Below are 13407 nucleotides of genomic sequence, written 5' to 3' on the forward strand. Positions count from 1 at the left end.
GACCGATACACGATGTTAACTACCTTGATTATTCCTCATGCCAAATTAACAAGCCAATCTTTTTGAAACAGGAGATGATTAAACAGTCTCACGTCGCTCAGGAAGCACCCAGAGCCTGGGGTAATAAGGTGATACATTTGCTTCCATATTGACGAGGCCTTTCGAGGGCCTAACTCCCTAGGAGAAAAACCACCTACCCGAGGGAAATGTGTCTAAAGGGTGGAAAATATGGTCGATATGGAAGAGAGGCGTTACAAACTTGGTATCAGAGCCGATGATGACTCTCTTAAGATGTGGGTAAAATAGTCCCATATCGCCCAAAAAGTGTCCAAACCTGGACTAATAATGTAATGTGTCTGCTTCACTTTTTGGGATGGGGGGAAAAATCACCTATGGAACAATGCCTACAGGGTAGACAATAAGGTCCAAATGAAGAGTGGGTGTTACAGACTTTTTATGAGTACACAGATTCTTATATCTTCAAAAAGCCGAGGTGCCTATTTGTTTTAGAGGTAAATTAATTACATGAAAGGTGAGGGATAAGTAGTAGAACAATGAGTTCGAGAGATCAAAATCGAACATCGCTCGCCTAAATCAAGCAGGCGAAAACAAGGGTTGGCCTTAAGGAGAAAAACATATGAGGATTAAGATCAGTGAGATTGTGTGATTGCGGTGTAGTTTTCGTTGAGATGATGTGAAGCTTTTGGACTTGGATTAAGATCAGTGAGATTGTGTGATTTTTGTGTAGTTTACGCTGAGATGATGTGAAACTTTTGGACTTGCTACGAAACTACTGTTGTAAAGACCTATGTTAGACTTGGCTTGTTAAAAAATATTTTGTAAATAAGTCGAGTGACCTATTTGTAGTAGTTGTATCTACATTGATCTCACAAGAAATGTAAGAGTGGAGAATAAGTTAAAAGTCATGCACGTAACTGTAGAGAAGACTGAGTATATTATATAGCTAGTTCACATGTTGGTATGTTTTCTGTTATGAATGTATTGTTACATTGCACATGTTGTAGGTCACCAGACCAGAACCCTGAATTTGTATTTGTGGTAACTAATCACTAATAGGCAAAAGACAGACTTTAAGTCTTCACCTATTTTTTAGTAAAGAAGTCTTACTAACTTGGTCTATGGTCACGTTAGTTCCTAAAATAGTTTGTTCCCCAAAAAATAAATAAGGACAAATTTAATTCGAAATTTTGAACGTGGAAAATCTAACTAGTCTAAAGACTCAAAGGCCTAGACAAATAAAACTCTCACGTTGAACGGTGAGGAAATCCACGCTTTCTATTAGCCGAAACAAGTTTTTTTTGAGTTTTGTAAAACGACCGTTTTGGTGAGGGCACTTGACAACATATGAATGATCTTAAAAAAATACAAACTCAAAAAAGGAAATCATAACTTAACCGAGCAATTAAAGTGGTTGTATAAATTTTCATACTATATAACGACCATAAATAAGCTAACAGTATGTTTGGAAGTATATAATCTGTGAATTTGATAAATATAAGATTTATTAGTCTTTTTTAAACTTCTTCTATAAGATTTCTTAGATTTCAGTCTTTTCTAAACTTTTGATGACACGTGTGCTGCCTGGAGTAAGGAGTATTTATGATAAGTACAGGTCATGATAAGTACGAGAGTATTTATGAAAACACTTCTATAAGGGCGAACATCCGGCTTCTTAACTGGATTTCCGTTTATAGAACAAATACCGAATTTAATTGGATTTCCTAATCCATGTTTCTGGTGTCTTTGTAGTTTGTGCACGCTTTATATAAGAAGCCTAATCCGTGTTTCTGCTTTCTTTGTGCATGCTCTATATAAGAAGCCTTTGCCATGTACGACTACAATTTGGTTAGCATGTTCTCCAGTGCTTTGTTTCTGTATATATCTTTCTCTACAACAATGGCAGCAGATAAGGTAAAAGTGTGTATTATAAATTCTCGATAGCCTGATAAAGACATTATGGATTTTTTTGGGCTCGAATTCTTTGTAGGAAATCAATTTGGAGCAAGAACTCGAGTTAGAAGAATCCTGGGTTATTGTTTGGCGGAGAGAATTTCGAAAAGCAGCTCGGGTTATCTTTTTACTGGTGATTCAAGTTCTTAGGTCAAGTAGAAAACTTCTTAAGTCTTTTCCCTGTGGTTTGTTGATTTTGTAGGATTTTCATGTAGAATATTCCATATTTCAATCGCTTAGCTCTACACTGTTTCTGATTCTCTAGCTAAGAAGAAAGAAGTGGTTGCAACTGAAACGTAATTTACTGTATTATGAATTTACTGTATTATGCATGGTACTTGCAGGTTTCAATTCAACATGGTACTTAAATCAAACCATATAAAGATTGTTGATTATCAACTACGAAAGCAACAGGATCTTCAACATATTGGAACGGTTCAATGTGAATTATCTATTTAATATTCTCATCGCCTCCTCCTAGCTTGCTCCGATATCGCTGGAAGTTTTGCCTTTTTGTTTTCATGTTTTGTTGGTCAGTTTAATATTCATAATTTTTATGTTTGGTTGATTAGTTTAATATTAATGATGATCCAGAAACCAGAACTTTTTCCAGGGAAAGACATTCACCTCAGTGGCAAGTCAATAATAGATGGTTTAAGGAGAGTACTGGTGTTACACAACCTAACTAAGACACCAACTCTCTTACAGGAACCGGCAAAGTTGAAATCTACGAACCATAGAAGGACTTTGTTTGTAGGGGAATAAAGGTGATATATTATGAGACTTTGTACTCTTGATGTTGTGTAAAAATTACCGGACAAACGTGTCAAAACAAAAAAAAAAAAAATACCGGACAAAAGTCTAAAGAATAAAAATTCCTAAACTCAAATTTACTCTTATTTGGACGCTGAATACCAAATAAAATTTGGAATTCAAGCCGTATTATGGAAAAAAACAACCAGACGTGACAATTTGGAACTCAATACGTGACTATGTTAGGAAACTGTGACTACGTTAAGAAACATCATCAACTACTACTATCAGAAACAATCTTAAATAATTCAAACATGGCAACCAGTCAAAAAAAAATAATCAAACAGTTTCAAAAAGAAACATCAGAGGATTGCTAAGAACTTGATACTCTCTCTGTCACTCAACAAGTCCTATGTCTCATTAAGATCTATCAGACTTCAACACAACAATGTTTACGAAGAAATAAATTCTTCTCTAATCGAACAAAGAAGATTGATGATCGAAATAAGGAAGGGTGAAACAAAAAGATCCATCGGCAACAGTGCCTTGCACAAAAGGTTTGTATTTTTTACATTGCTCCGTAGAGTTTCCATACCAACATATAAGTCTGGGGTGCAATGACTGTCATTAGGGCTATATCATGCTTCCTCTTTTTTTTATCACATCATTATAAATCTAAGTATAGATGAAACGTTAACTTTACAGACAAAAACTGAAGGTGACTTCTGAATTGTTTTAGTTTGTATACTGAAGGTGACTTCCGGATTGTTTTAGTTTGTTTACGTTGCAGTAAATCTTATCAATTACTCTTACTGTTTTATGCAGGGACAAGTATTTTTTCCCAATAACACTTCTGGGAGTTTCAGTTCAAGTCCTCCAAAGATAGAAAAATGACATAAATCAAAAGGGAATGCTGATGTTTGGCAGTCTTCCCATTCTGGGGAGTCGTCAACACCGAAAATTTTGATGATAGTACAAATAACTATAATAATTTGAAAGCAGCAGATGAACTATTTCACGATGATGCTGCTGCTGCTTTGCCGCATTGGTAAATGTTACTGGCGCAGATACTGGCGCAGATACTGGCTTTGTCTCTGTGATGCCTAAAATATATTGAGGGAGGAGGTATGTACGTGTTATAAATGTCTTCCACATCCTTTGTTATATGTAGTCAATTTGATTTATACTTGGTAGTGAAAAATGATTATGTAGTGTTCTCTACTGCAGTGCAGTTTTGATTACAAAATTAACTCAATGATAATGCTTACTCATTTTTGGTTTCTGCTCAAACTATTGCTCCTGATCTGTGTTGGTGTCATGTCGTCTCCACGCACAAGTTACTGTTTGGAGAAAGGAGTCTTTCCTTAATTATTTATAAGGTGTATATTATTATCTATTCATAATTAAGTCCCATCACTTTTCCTTTTCATGAAGCCCTGGTTTTATATTTCTATGTATACGTGAGGATCATGGCACGAGAGGAAAACAATAACGTTTCATAGATTATTTTTAACTGTATCAACGAACCAGTACAACATTTGCAGCATGTACGTATACATTAACCTTGCTTCTTTGAATTTTGTTTCCAAGAATTGTGATGAGCCTTACTAGCCTTGCAGACCCAAGTTATGATAGTTTCTCCTCTCACACTACAAGTTTTACGTAGGTTGATGGCAACTTCCCTATGTGGATATCAACTTCCCTAAGTTATGATAGTACTGGGGAAGGAAAGGAAATATGTGGAATGATTGTACTATAGTTTATGTAGCGACTAGACTTAACGAACTCCTACACTAATTTGTTACCAAAGGCACAGTCACAGTCACAATCACAACAATTAATTCACCAGTAAAAAACTAAATCACCAGTAACAAAAAGGTAAAAGCAAGGAAACAAGACTCTGTAGGTTGGATGTGATTTGCTTAATAACTGACACATGTATTACTTGCTCCGTCCGGTGGAGTTAGTGATTGACGATGAAGGTTGTTTTCCTAACCACCAATTTAATTAAACTAGATTTTTCACAGACAGCAAATCTTTGAGAGTCAAACGTTGGACGAAATCTAAGTATGTCTTTGGACTAAATCTCTTTAACATCTAACAAATGTTAAACTGTAAGATGGGGAGGAATATGTCTAATCCAAATTTTCACAGTAATAAACCAACACTTTCCCTTCGCCCACAAAATAATGAACATATTCCTCCGCTTCCTGCAATTTTGAATTCCAGCGAGCTCCATTATATAGCAGAATGGAGAGCAAGTGGAAAATAGTACATTTTGATCTCTACTCGATAGTCGATACAGAGCAAGTTGTAGGCCATATGAGTTCATGGAACGTATACACCCACTCAATATTATATTTCCTGTAAGGTACAGTGTCAGCTTATATTTAAAAGGATATACATATATGTACCCCAAATAATTGCCATATAAATACTTAAAGGCCTAGACAAATAAAACTTCCACGCCAACGGAGAGGAAATCCTTACTTCTTATTGACCAAAATAAGCGTTTACTAGTTTTTGTGAAACGAGAATTTTTGTGAGGATACTTGGCAACGTATGGGTGGCTCAAAAATTAGAAACTCAAAAGGAAAACTTAACTTGCCGTTACGGATTTTTATGGAAGTCCGAATTCAACTCGGAAATCGAGTAGCTATCATATTAGGACTTTCTTTTTTCTAAAATCAGTTCATGAAAGGAAAAAAAAAACATATTTCATACATATTTTCTGTAAAAATAAAATGAAAAAATAAATAAAATCTTTCCATATTTCTTATCTTTTCTCCAACTATTTAATGTATTCTCCCGCCACACCAAATCAACTTAATGTATTGTCCTGCCACACCAAATCAAAATGCATCGTCGCTGGGAGGGACGAAACCCAACACACACCAAATCAAAAGACATCGTCACGGGATAAGGCAAAGCGCCGCGCACACCATGTTAAAAGAAAAAAATGCCCGTTGCGTAGCACGGGCACAAATCTAGTATTGGAATAACAAAAAGATAATTTCTTTTAAGGTATATTTGTGCTAAATACAAGAAGGTCGAGATTTTTGAGCAAAATTTCTTATCAGCACGTTCCTAGGTGTGCCCATACTTAGACATGGCACTAGGCTACTAAAGCTAACGGTATTAGCGAGGTGAAAGTATATAACTGCGAGCAGCGCCAGGGAAGTTTGTAAGGTGGGTTGCGAGTGATGGATTTTGCCAATGAGATTGAAATTGGGATGGAAATGCTGTCGGGTTTAGTGCCAGCGATAGAATATGAAGAGTTCGTTGGTGTTGGCACCACGGAGTTAGTACCAGCGAAGTTAATGCTGCAGAGTTGCTGTTAGTAGAGTAACTAGATTTACTAACGAATCTCATATTGCTTACTTAAAGCATTTGCATAGATCTGAACCCCGAAAACATGTACAACTACGGTTGTATATGGGCGGGTATTAGCTAAAACCAACCTCGCACTCATAGATTAGGTTTTTATTTTGATAACCAATCCCGCATCCACAAATAGCGGGCGGGTTTGAATTTAAACCCGTTTTATATTCACACACATGTTTTAAAGTTTAAATAAACTACTTAAGTTCTTGATAACTTAAAAAAACAAACCATAACTACATAAGTTTTCATTGTTAAGCTTAAACAAGTACTAGTGTTGTTATCGTACGTGAAAAGAACTGAGGAACTAGAAAGAAGAAGAACTGAGGAGGCGCCTAACAGAGAGGAAGAGTCGAAGAGACTAGTACCACTAGGGAAAGAGGGTTATCTATCTTATCTACAATCTACTAGTACCAGTAGGGTTTTGATAACGAACGGTTAGGATTAGTTTTATCAATGGCGTATATTTAGCGGGTTTTTCCGACGGGTTTTGGCGGGTATTAGCTAAAACCAACCTCGCTCCCATAGATAACAGATTTTTATTTTCATAACCAACCCTACACCCACAACGGGAGGTTCGGATTAAAAATCTACAGATTTAGTGGATATGGGCGGGTTTGGATATGATGGGCGGGTCTTGTGCATCCCTATGTACAACAATTAAATCCCAAGTTGGGAAAATGTGGGAAAGATTTCATAGGGCTCAACGAAGAGTGAATATGGATAAGATTCGATAATTTCATTCGAGCAAATGAGCGTATAATGTTAATTCAATAAACTTTTAAGTTTCGAAAGTCTAGAATATGTATTGTGTACAATAATAATATTGTTAAAGCATGAACATAAATATTGATATATATAGAACAAGTTCAGGGAATTCAACCCCGAAATGTATAACACTAGAACAGGTTCAGGAGGCTCTACACTGATAGATATCTATTAAGGAGCTCGACATTCAAGAACGCGTTCAAGGAAGGAAATGATACAAGTACAAGTTATGATTATATCTATGTAAGTCATAAAACATCTATAAGGAGTTCAATAAGAGATAATTTAGCACCAATGACATTCTAAGAGTCCAATTAATGGAGATTTAGTATAAAATTAAGTATTGAATCATGCAGTACAGATATATAGATACTTACCAAGGCGTACAATACATATACATATAAATACCAAGATTTTAGCTCGAGAAAACGTTAGTGTATTCATACACATTTTTGTGTCTGATTTAATCTCAATTACATGTATTATTGGTCCTTGATTTTGTACTTATTATCGTTTTTATGTCTTTGTAGATGTTTTTGGAGAAATATACATTTGCGGAAAAATTGGCTCTAAAAGATGTACCAAAGGTATTCCAGAAGTATGTTGGAGACGTCCCAGAAAAATGTTATTTTCACCCCAGAAAAATTATTAAAGGCACCCGTAGAAAATGTTAAAAGCGCCTGCATTTTGGATAATGGCACCCCATCTGTTAAAGGCGTCCACATCTTGGATCAGGGCACTTCATCTTCTCCAATTTCAAAAACGAAATTTGGCGGGAAAAAAAGTGTGCAGCGACTTGATAATTAGGGTTGGGATTTTGTTCGAGTTCTAAGGAGAATAAAGCGTTGAATCTTGTTGGGATGGATTATAACAAGAAAACAGGGATGTCCACGTTGATTCTCGTGAAAACAGAGAGAGAAAGATAATCTGGATTGTTTGGTGGTATTTCTGGCAATTACGTAGGATTTTGGAGAGAGTACAATCCTATTAACGAGACTCCATCTATTCTAGGAAGTTTACAACTCAAACAGACGCGTAAGAGATGAGTTAAAAAGAGAAGGAAAGTCCGCAACTTGGAAAGAAATCAAAGGTAAGATAATTGAAGACTCAGTCTTATTGTATATATATAAGGGATGGTACGAGTCCCAAAAGGGATTATCGAGAGTTTGGGAGGCTGTAGAGCCGAGAAGAAGAAGTGCAGAGAATCATATCTGTCGCTGCACGAACAAGAAGAAGGAAGAAACCGTTACCTATTCTTTCAAAATTCAATGTATTTGTAACAGTTTCGAACAATTATTATTGTTAGTGTAACACTAGCTCTGTAACAGTTTTCCAACAATCATTGCATTTGGCTGGCTCCGCCGTTGTTACTTGTGCAAGATCCGTCTGCGTGAAACTAAATATAATGATTAGTAAATTGTTATATATTTCTATCCTATGGAAAGAAAACGGGCTAATTTGGGGCCTAATGTGATTATTTGAGGCATATAACTGCAAGATAAAAAAAAGAATATTTTGAAATAGAATAGATAACCCATTATCCAATTATTTTTCTAAATGGCAAAACTACCCCTAATTAATTTGTGTTGTAGTTACCTAAAATCGGTGAGAGGATAGAGATGGGATTCTAGGGTTTTGAAAGTGAGTTTCGGGAGGTTGAGCACAAACAGTCATCGCCTAAACCACGCACAGTGGTCGTTCAAAGGCTGCTTCAGTCACAGGGAAGATATTTAGGCCTGGTCTTAGGGAGGGAAGCAGATGAAGAGAGAGATCAGAGAATTCTAGGGTTTGAAGAAAAATTACTCTTAGAGGTTATAAGAAAGATGATCGTAGATTGGAAAAATAGAGGACCTATTTATAGCTGAATTCTCTAATCTCGGGCCGGTGAAGATAAGGATTGCTTTCCGTAACGTGCGGAGCAATTCTCCCGTCTCTTCAGGAATAGGGATAAACTAGGTTGAGTTTATCTCATTATTCTAGCGCCTTTACTCTCTTATGCGGTGAGAAATAAGCCGGGTATTCCTCACACGTGTCGTAGACCGCCAGACCAAAATCCTAATTGATATCCTCCCATTTGTGTAAAGCTGAGTCAGCCTTTGTGATGATGTGTTAAGAGAGAAATATTCTTTTTATCCGAGTTGGCCAAGATAGAGAGATATTCTCTGATTTGTGAGAATGACTAGGATGATTCACGTGAAAAGGCATGGAATTCCTCAAGAATCGTGTGCAGACTGTGAGAGGAGCTGAGGCTGATCTCCCTCTCTCCATGGACGGTCACATATGTCATGTGAAGACCGTATTATTGTTTGTGGGTCCCTTTGCTGAGCATGCGGAGCTCAAGAGAGCTTATCCACGTTTTTGGATAGACATGTATAGTTCAGGCTCAATTTACTAGCCGTGAGTGTGATTGATAGGTTGAGAAATAGGCTTGAGCCCTAGGTAAGGCGTGTGCCTATCATGTGAATCTCTCCGAGATTTTGAGGAGAGAGATTTGAATCTCTCCGAGATCTTTCGAAGAGATTTAAATCTCTTCGTGATTTTGCAGAGAGATTCGAATCTCTCCAAGATTTTGCAGACGTACCAAAATCTCTCAGTGATTTTGCAGAGAGATTTGAATCTCTCCGTGATTTTGCAGAGAGATTAGAATTTCTCCGAGATTTTGCAGACGGATCAAAATCTCTCCGTGATTTTGCAGAGAGATTTGAATCTCTCTGAGATTTTGCAGACGGATCAAAATCTCTCCGTAATTTTACAGAGAGATTATATTTTGCAGAGAGATTTGAATCTCTCCGAAGATTTTCTTTAACGGATCTGAATCTCTCAGTCGTCAGCTGAGACTCGTCATGATAGAGAAAAAAGCTTTGTACATCCAATTAATGCCTCTGTGAGACTTTGGCTCACTTGTTTTTGACTAGTGTATCTTGCAGAGATGTGCTAGGAATTAACTGTGTGTCCATATGATGGGCCAAACAAGACCAGTGTATCCCGAAAGGATGTTCTAGGAGTCTGTCGAAAGGGCCCGGAAGCAGAATAACCAGCGTATCTCGCGGAGACGTCCTAGAAGTTATTCGGAAACCTCAGAAAGTCGAGTCATAGCCTAGAGCATACATGACCATGGTATCTCGCGATGATGTACTAGGAATCAGTCCTTGATCTCAAATAGGGTGAATCGTGCTTACAGGATATATGCAAATCTCCGCTCTGGGTCATAAGTCCGTCGGGGACGTATTTACGCATCTACAGAGCCTACATGACCAGCAGCATCTCCTTGAGGATGTATACTAGGAATCATGGCATCACAATCAGATGCGTCTCACGAAGGCATGCTTGAATTGTGGCTATTCTGGTTCATAAGTCTGTCGGGGACATTTTACGCTCTACAGAACCTATGTGACCTGCAATATCTCGTCGAGGATGTGCGCTAGGAATCACAGCATCACGACCAGCAGTGTCTCGCGGGGACGTATACTAGAAATCGTGGCTATTGGTTCCTTGAGGACCAAGGGCTTAATCTCTATCGTGAGAGTTGAATTTTATCTATGGTCTCAAAATGACACTTTTCCCCCTTATCCAAATTTTACCATCTACATTAAGTCTCCTACTCAGAGTAGAACCTTGATTGTTTTATGATGACTATAGATGGTTACAAACCGTTCAGGCGCGAAATTAAAATCCGCTCGGTCTTCTAGACTTGCTGAGTCCCCGAATCGATGTTTAGTCTTTGATTGTTATGATTCAGATCTTGGAATCGACCCTGGACTTGGGAACCTCCTGGGATTCTATGCTGAGAGGCGTTAAGGGCATGATAATGGAGTCTTGATGATACAAACTTCACGTCTTGATCACATAGAATTGCTAATTTGGGTTTACTTGGACAAAAACCCTAATTTTTTCTCTTTGTGCATCCTTGAGCTTCTGAGTTTGTATAGGCGAGTATGTGGGGAAGAGAGAATTTTGAAAAGTTCCTGGATGGACTTGATGTTGGTGAAGGTCCGTGAAAAAATATAGGCACTTACTTTTGAAGTTACGGAGTCCCTATCCCATGTAAATTCTGAATTCAGGCTTGTATTGTACCTAAACCCTAATTTCTCTTTTATTCGCATATGACTCCTTCAGACACTCTGGAGAGGCTTGACGAGGCTTGTAATGCATGCATATATTTTTAGGGGTTAGCAACTTGTATGAATAGAACTCGTTCAATCCCTTATACTAATCAGACACTCATTTTCCGAGAGAAAATGTCTATCTTTGAAACCAAGGGTATTTTCATCAAAAACCAATATGAGCCTGATTTTTTCTGACATGAAAGACTTCGTGAGATTCCTTAGGCATTTTCACGGCTTTAGAGAGGGATAGAGGCGCATGTCTGGTCTTGGTTTTGAAAATTATGAACTCAAACTTCCCTTTGAGCTAAATTCCCTTTATTTTCTCTGAGATTCCGCTTTTATGGATTCCGTTTCCAGCCCGTTTTTCTTAGAGAATTTAGAGAACTTAATACTCACGTGTATGAGGCTTTTAGAATGATTAGATAAGAGCTTGGTCGGCCTCTGGCGGTATCATGGCCTTCTTCCTTGAAAATACTCAAAATCGCGAAATAAGGGTATTTTGGTCAAAATCTCTTATGAGCTCGTTTTTGTTGAAGAGTAATGAGATAAAAGGTATTGATAGAAGTGTATAGGACCGTCCAAGATAATGTGAGAGACTCGGTCCCTTCTCTTTTAGAATAAATCCCTTTTTCATCAAATTCTTGAAATGAAGGCTATTTTCGTCAAAACCCTAATTCTCTTCGACTTTGGTCCCTCTGAAAAAAGTCCAAGAGAATAAATAACGTCCTACTGGCCTAGGAGATCATCTTCAAGCATGGAAATGGCTTGGACAGAGCTTGGGGAAATTTTAGAAGAAGAAAATATCTTGGTTTCCTTATTTGAGTCAAATTAGGGCTATTTTTCCTCAAAACCCTAATTCTCTTCGACTTTGATCTCTCTGAAAAAATTACGAGATAATAAGTGATGTCCCACTGGAGTAGTAGAGAATTCTTACGCATGGGAAGAGCTTGGCCACGGCTTGGAGGGATTTTAGAAGAAAGAAAAACCCTCAGTTTCCTTATTTGATCCAAATTCCTCTTAATTTCCTCCATTTGCTCTAATTCCTTTTCCTTTTGCTTCAAGGCTTCCTTTTTGAAATAAAATTGAAAAAAGAAATATTTTTTATATGTGGTAATGTATAGAAATCGGTCCACCTCCTTCCATGAATTCTACTTGCACTGAAATTCCTTGTTTGAGCGGAATTCCTATTTCTACTCGAAGTATAACTGGTATTGTAGGAAACCATTTTAGTATACTTAATGTTTGAATTTAATTCTTAACCAATGAATTATAATTGTGGCATGAATGTTCTGAACATACTCCTCTTTCTTAAATGATAGCTTTGTTTGTCTTTCAAAACGATATTAATCTTCAAATTGATGATATAGAAGTTAACAGAAGTACTTATCATCTTGAGTTTGCTGATGTAGATACCCATCCTTCATTCTCCATAGAATCATCTTGTGTAAGTCTTGATATTTATCCCTCCTTGATCATATATTCATATTCCTTCGACCATTGGATGAATAGAAGTAGTCGTATTTTTCAAAGATTCACTTTGTGTAGGTGTTCTTCAAAAAACTTCAGATTTGAGGCACTTAGGGAGAATGGCTGTAAACTCTTCATACGGACTCTGATTTGAGTCCCTGGCCCCAATTTTGAAATAAAATAGAATATATTTATACTGCAAAAAGAATGACTTGATTCCGAGTACGTTTGGCCAATCAAATCAGTGTATACTTTTGACTTCAACAATCTCGTATAAAATTTCAGGAGTTTTTCAGGTTGCACTTACTTCGGTGTTGGGACCACATCTCCTAGCTCGTTTTTCCGTTTGAGGGGACCTTTTGATATGTTGTTGAGAATACATATGGGAACATATTTTCCTTAGGAAGCACCCTGAAATTCCTTATGCATTTTCATCTGTTTTCGAGTCTTCACGCTGGAATGTGCAGATATCTCCTTTCCAAAGGAGTCTTTGTTGCGTTTGAACCCTTGATGCACTGAGACTCTTATAAAACTACCACTTAGAGTATTTTAACCTAATTAACATTCCTTATATTGTCATAGGTCGTGAATTTGATCCCCTTGAGACAAAAAGTGTATGTGGCGTGCTTATATGTTTTACCCTTTGTTATACAAAACGTATTTTTTGTGGCTCTTTGAGGAATATGGGTTTGAATAAAACCTATGAGTATCCTTGGGTACATGGATTAACTTTATTAGGATTGAAATAAGGTTGGGATCTCTAAGTATATGTATATATTTCATTTTTAGCTTGTGAGGCTTGATATATATATTCGTTAAAAAGAAACCCTAATGTTTTTCGTATACATGTCTTCAAACCTTCATATTCCGTGAAATTCATTTGACTTCCACTTTTGTATACTTAAGATATGGTAATACCTCAAGATACGCCTGTTAAAAATGGAAAACAAAGATCTTCCAT

At 37.1% G+C, this 13407-nt stretch overlaps 1 protein-coding gene across 1 annotated transcript; it reads left to right on the top strand.

Moving 5' to 3' along the window:
- The first annotated feature begins 1824 nt into the window (after positions 1-1824).
- Positions 1825-2448, top strand: LOC113300439. The gene is made up of 3 exons (XM_026549659.1): positions 1825-1932; positions 2009-2121; positions 2316-2448. Exons 1-3 carry the CDS (start codon positions 1849-1851, stop codon positions 2428-2430), a joined length of 312 nt encoding a protein of 103 aa, XP_026405444.1. The 5' UTR covers positions 1825-1848; the 3' UTR covers positions 2431-2448.
- Positions 2449-13407: the final 10959 nt, after the last annotated feature.

Source organism: Papaver somniferum, chromosome 7 (genome assembly GCF_003573695.1).
Source record: "Papaver somniferum cultivar HN1 chromosome 7, ASM357369v1, whole genome shotgun sequence".
Lineage (NCBI taxonomy): Eukaryota > Viridiplantae > Streptophyta > Magnoliopsida > Ranunculales > Papaveraceae > Papaver > Papaver somniferum.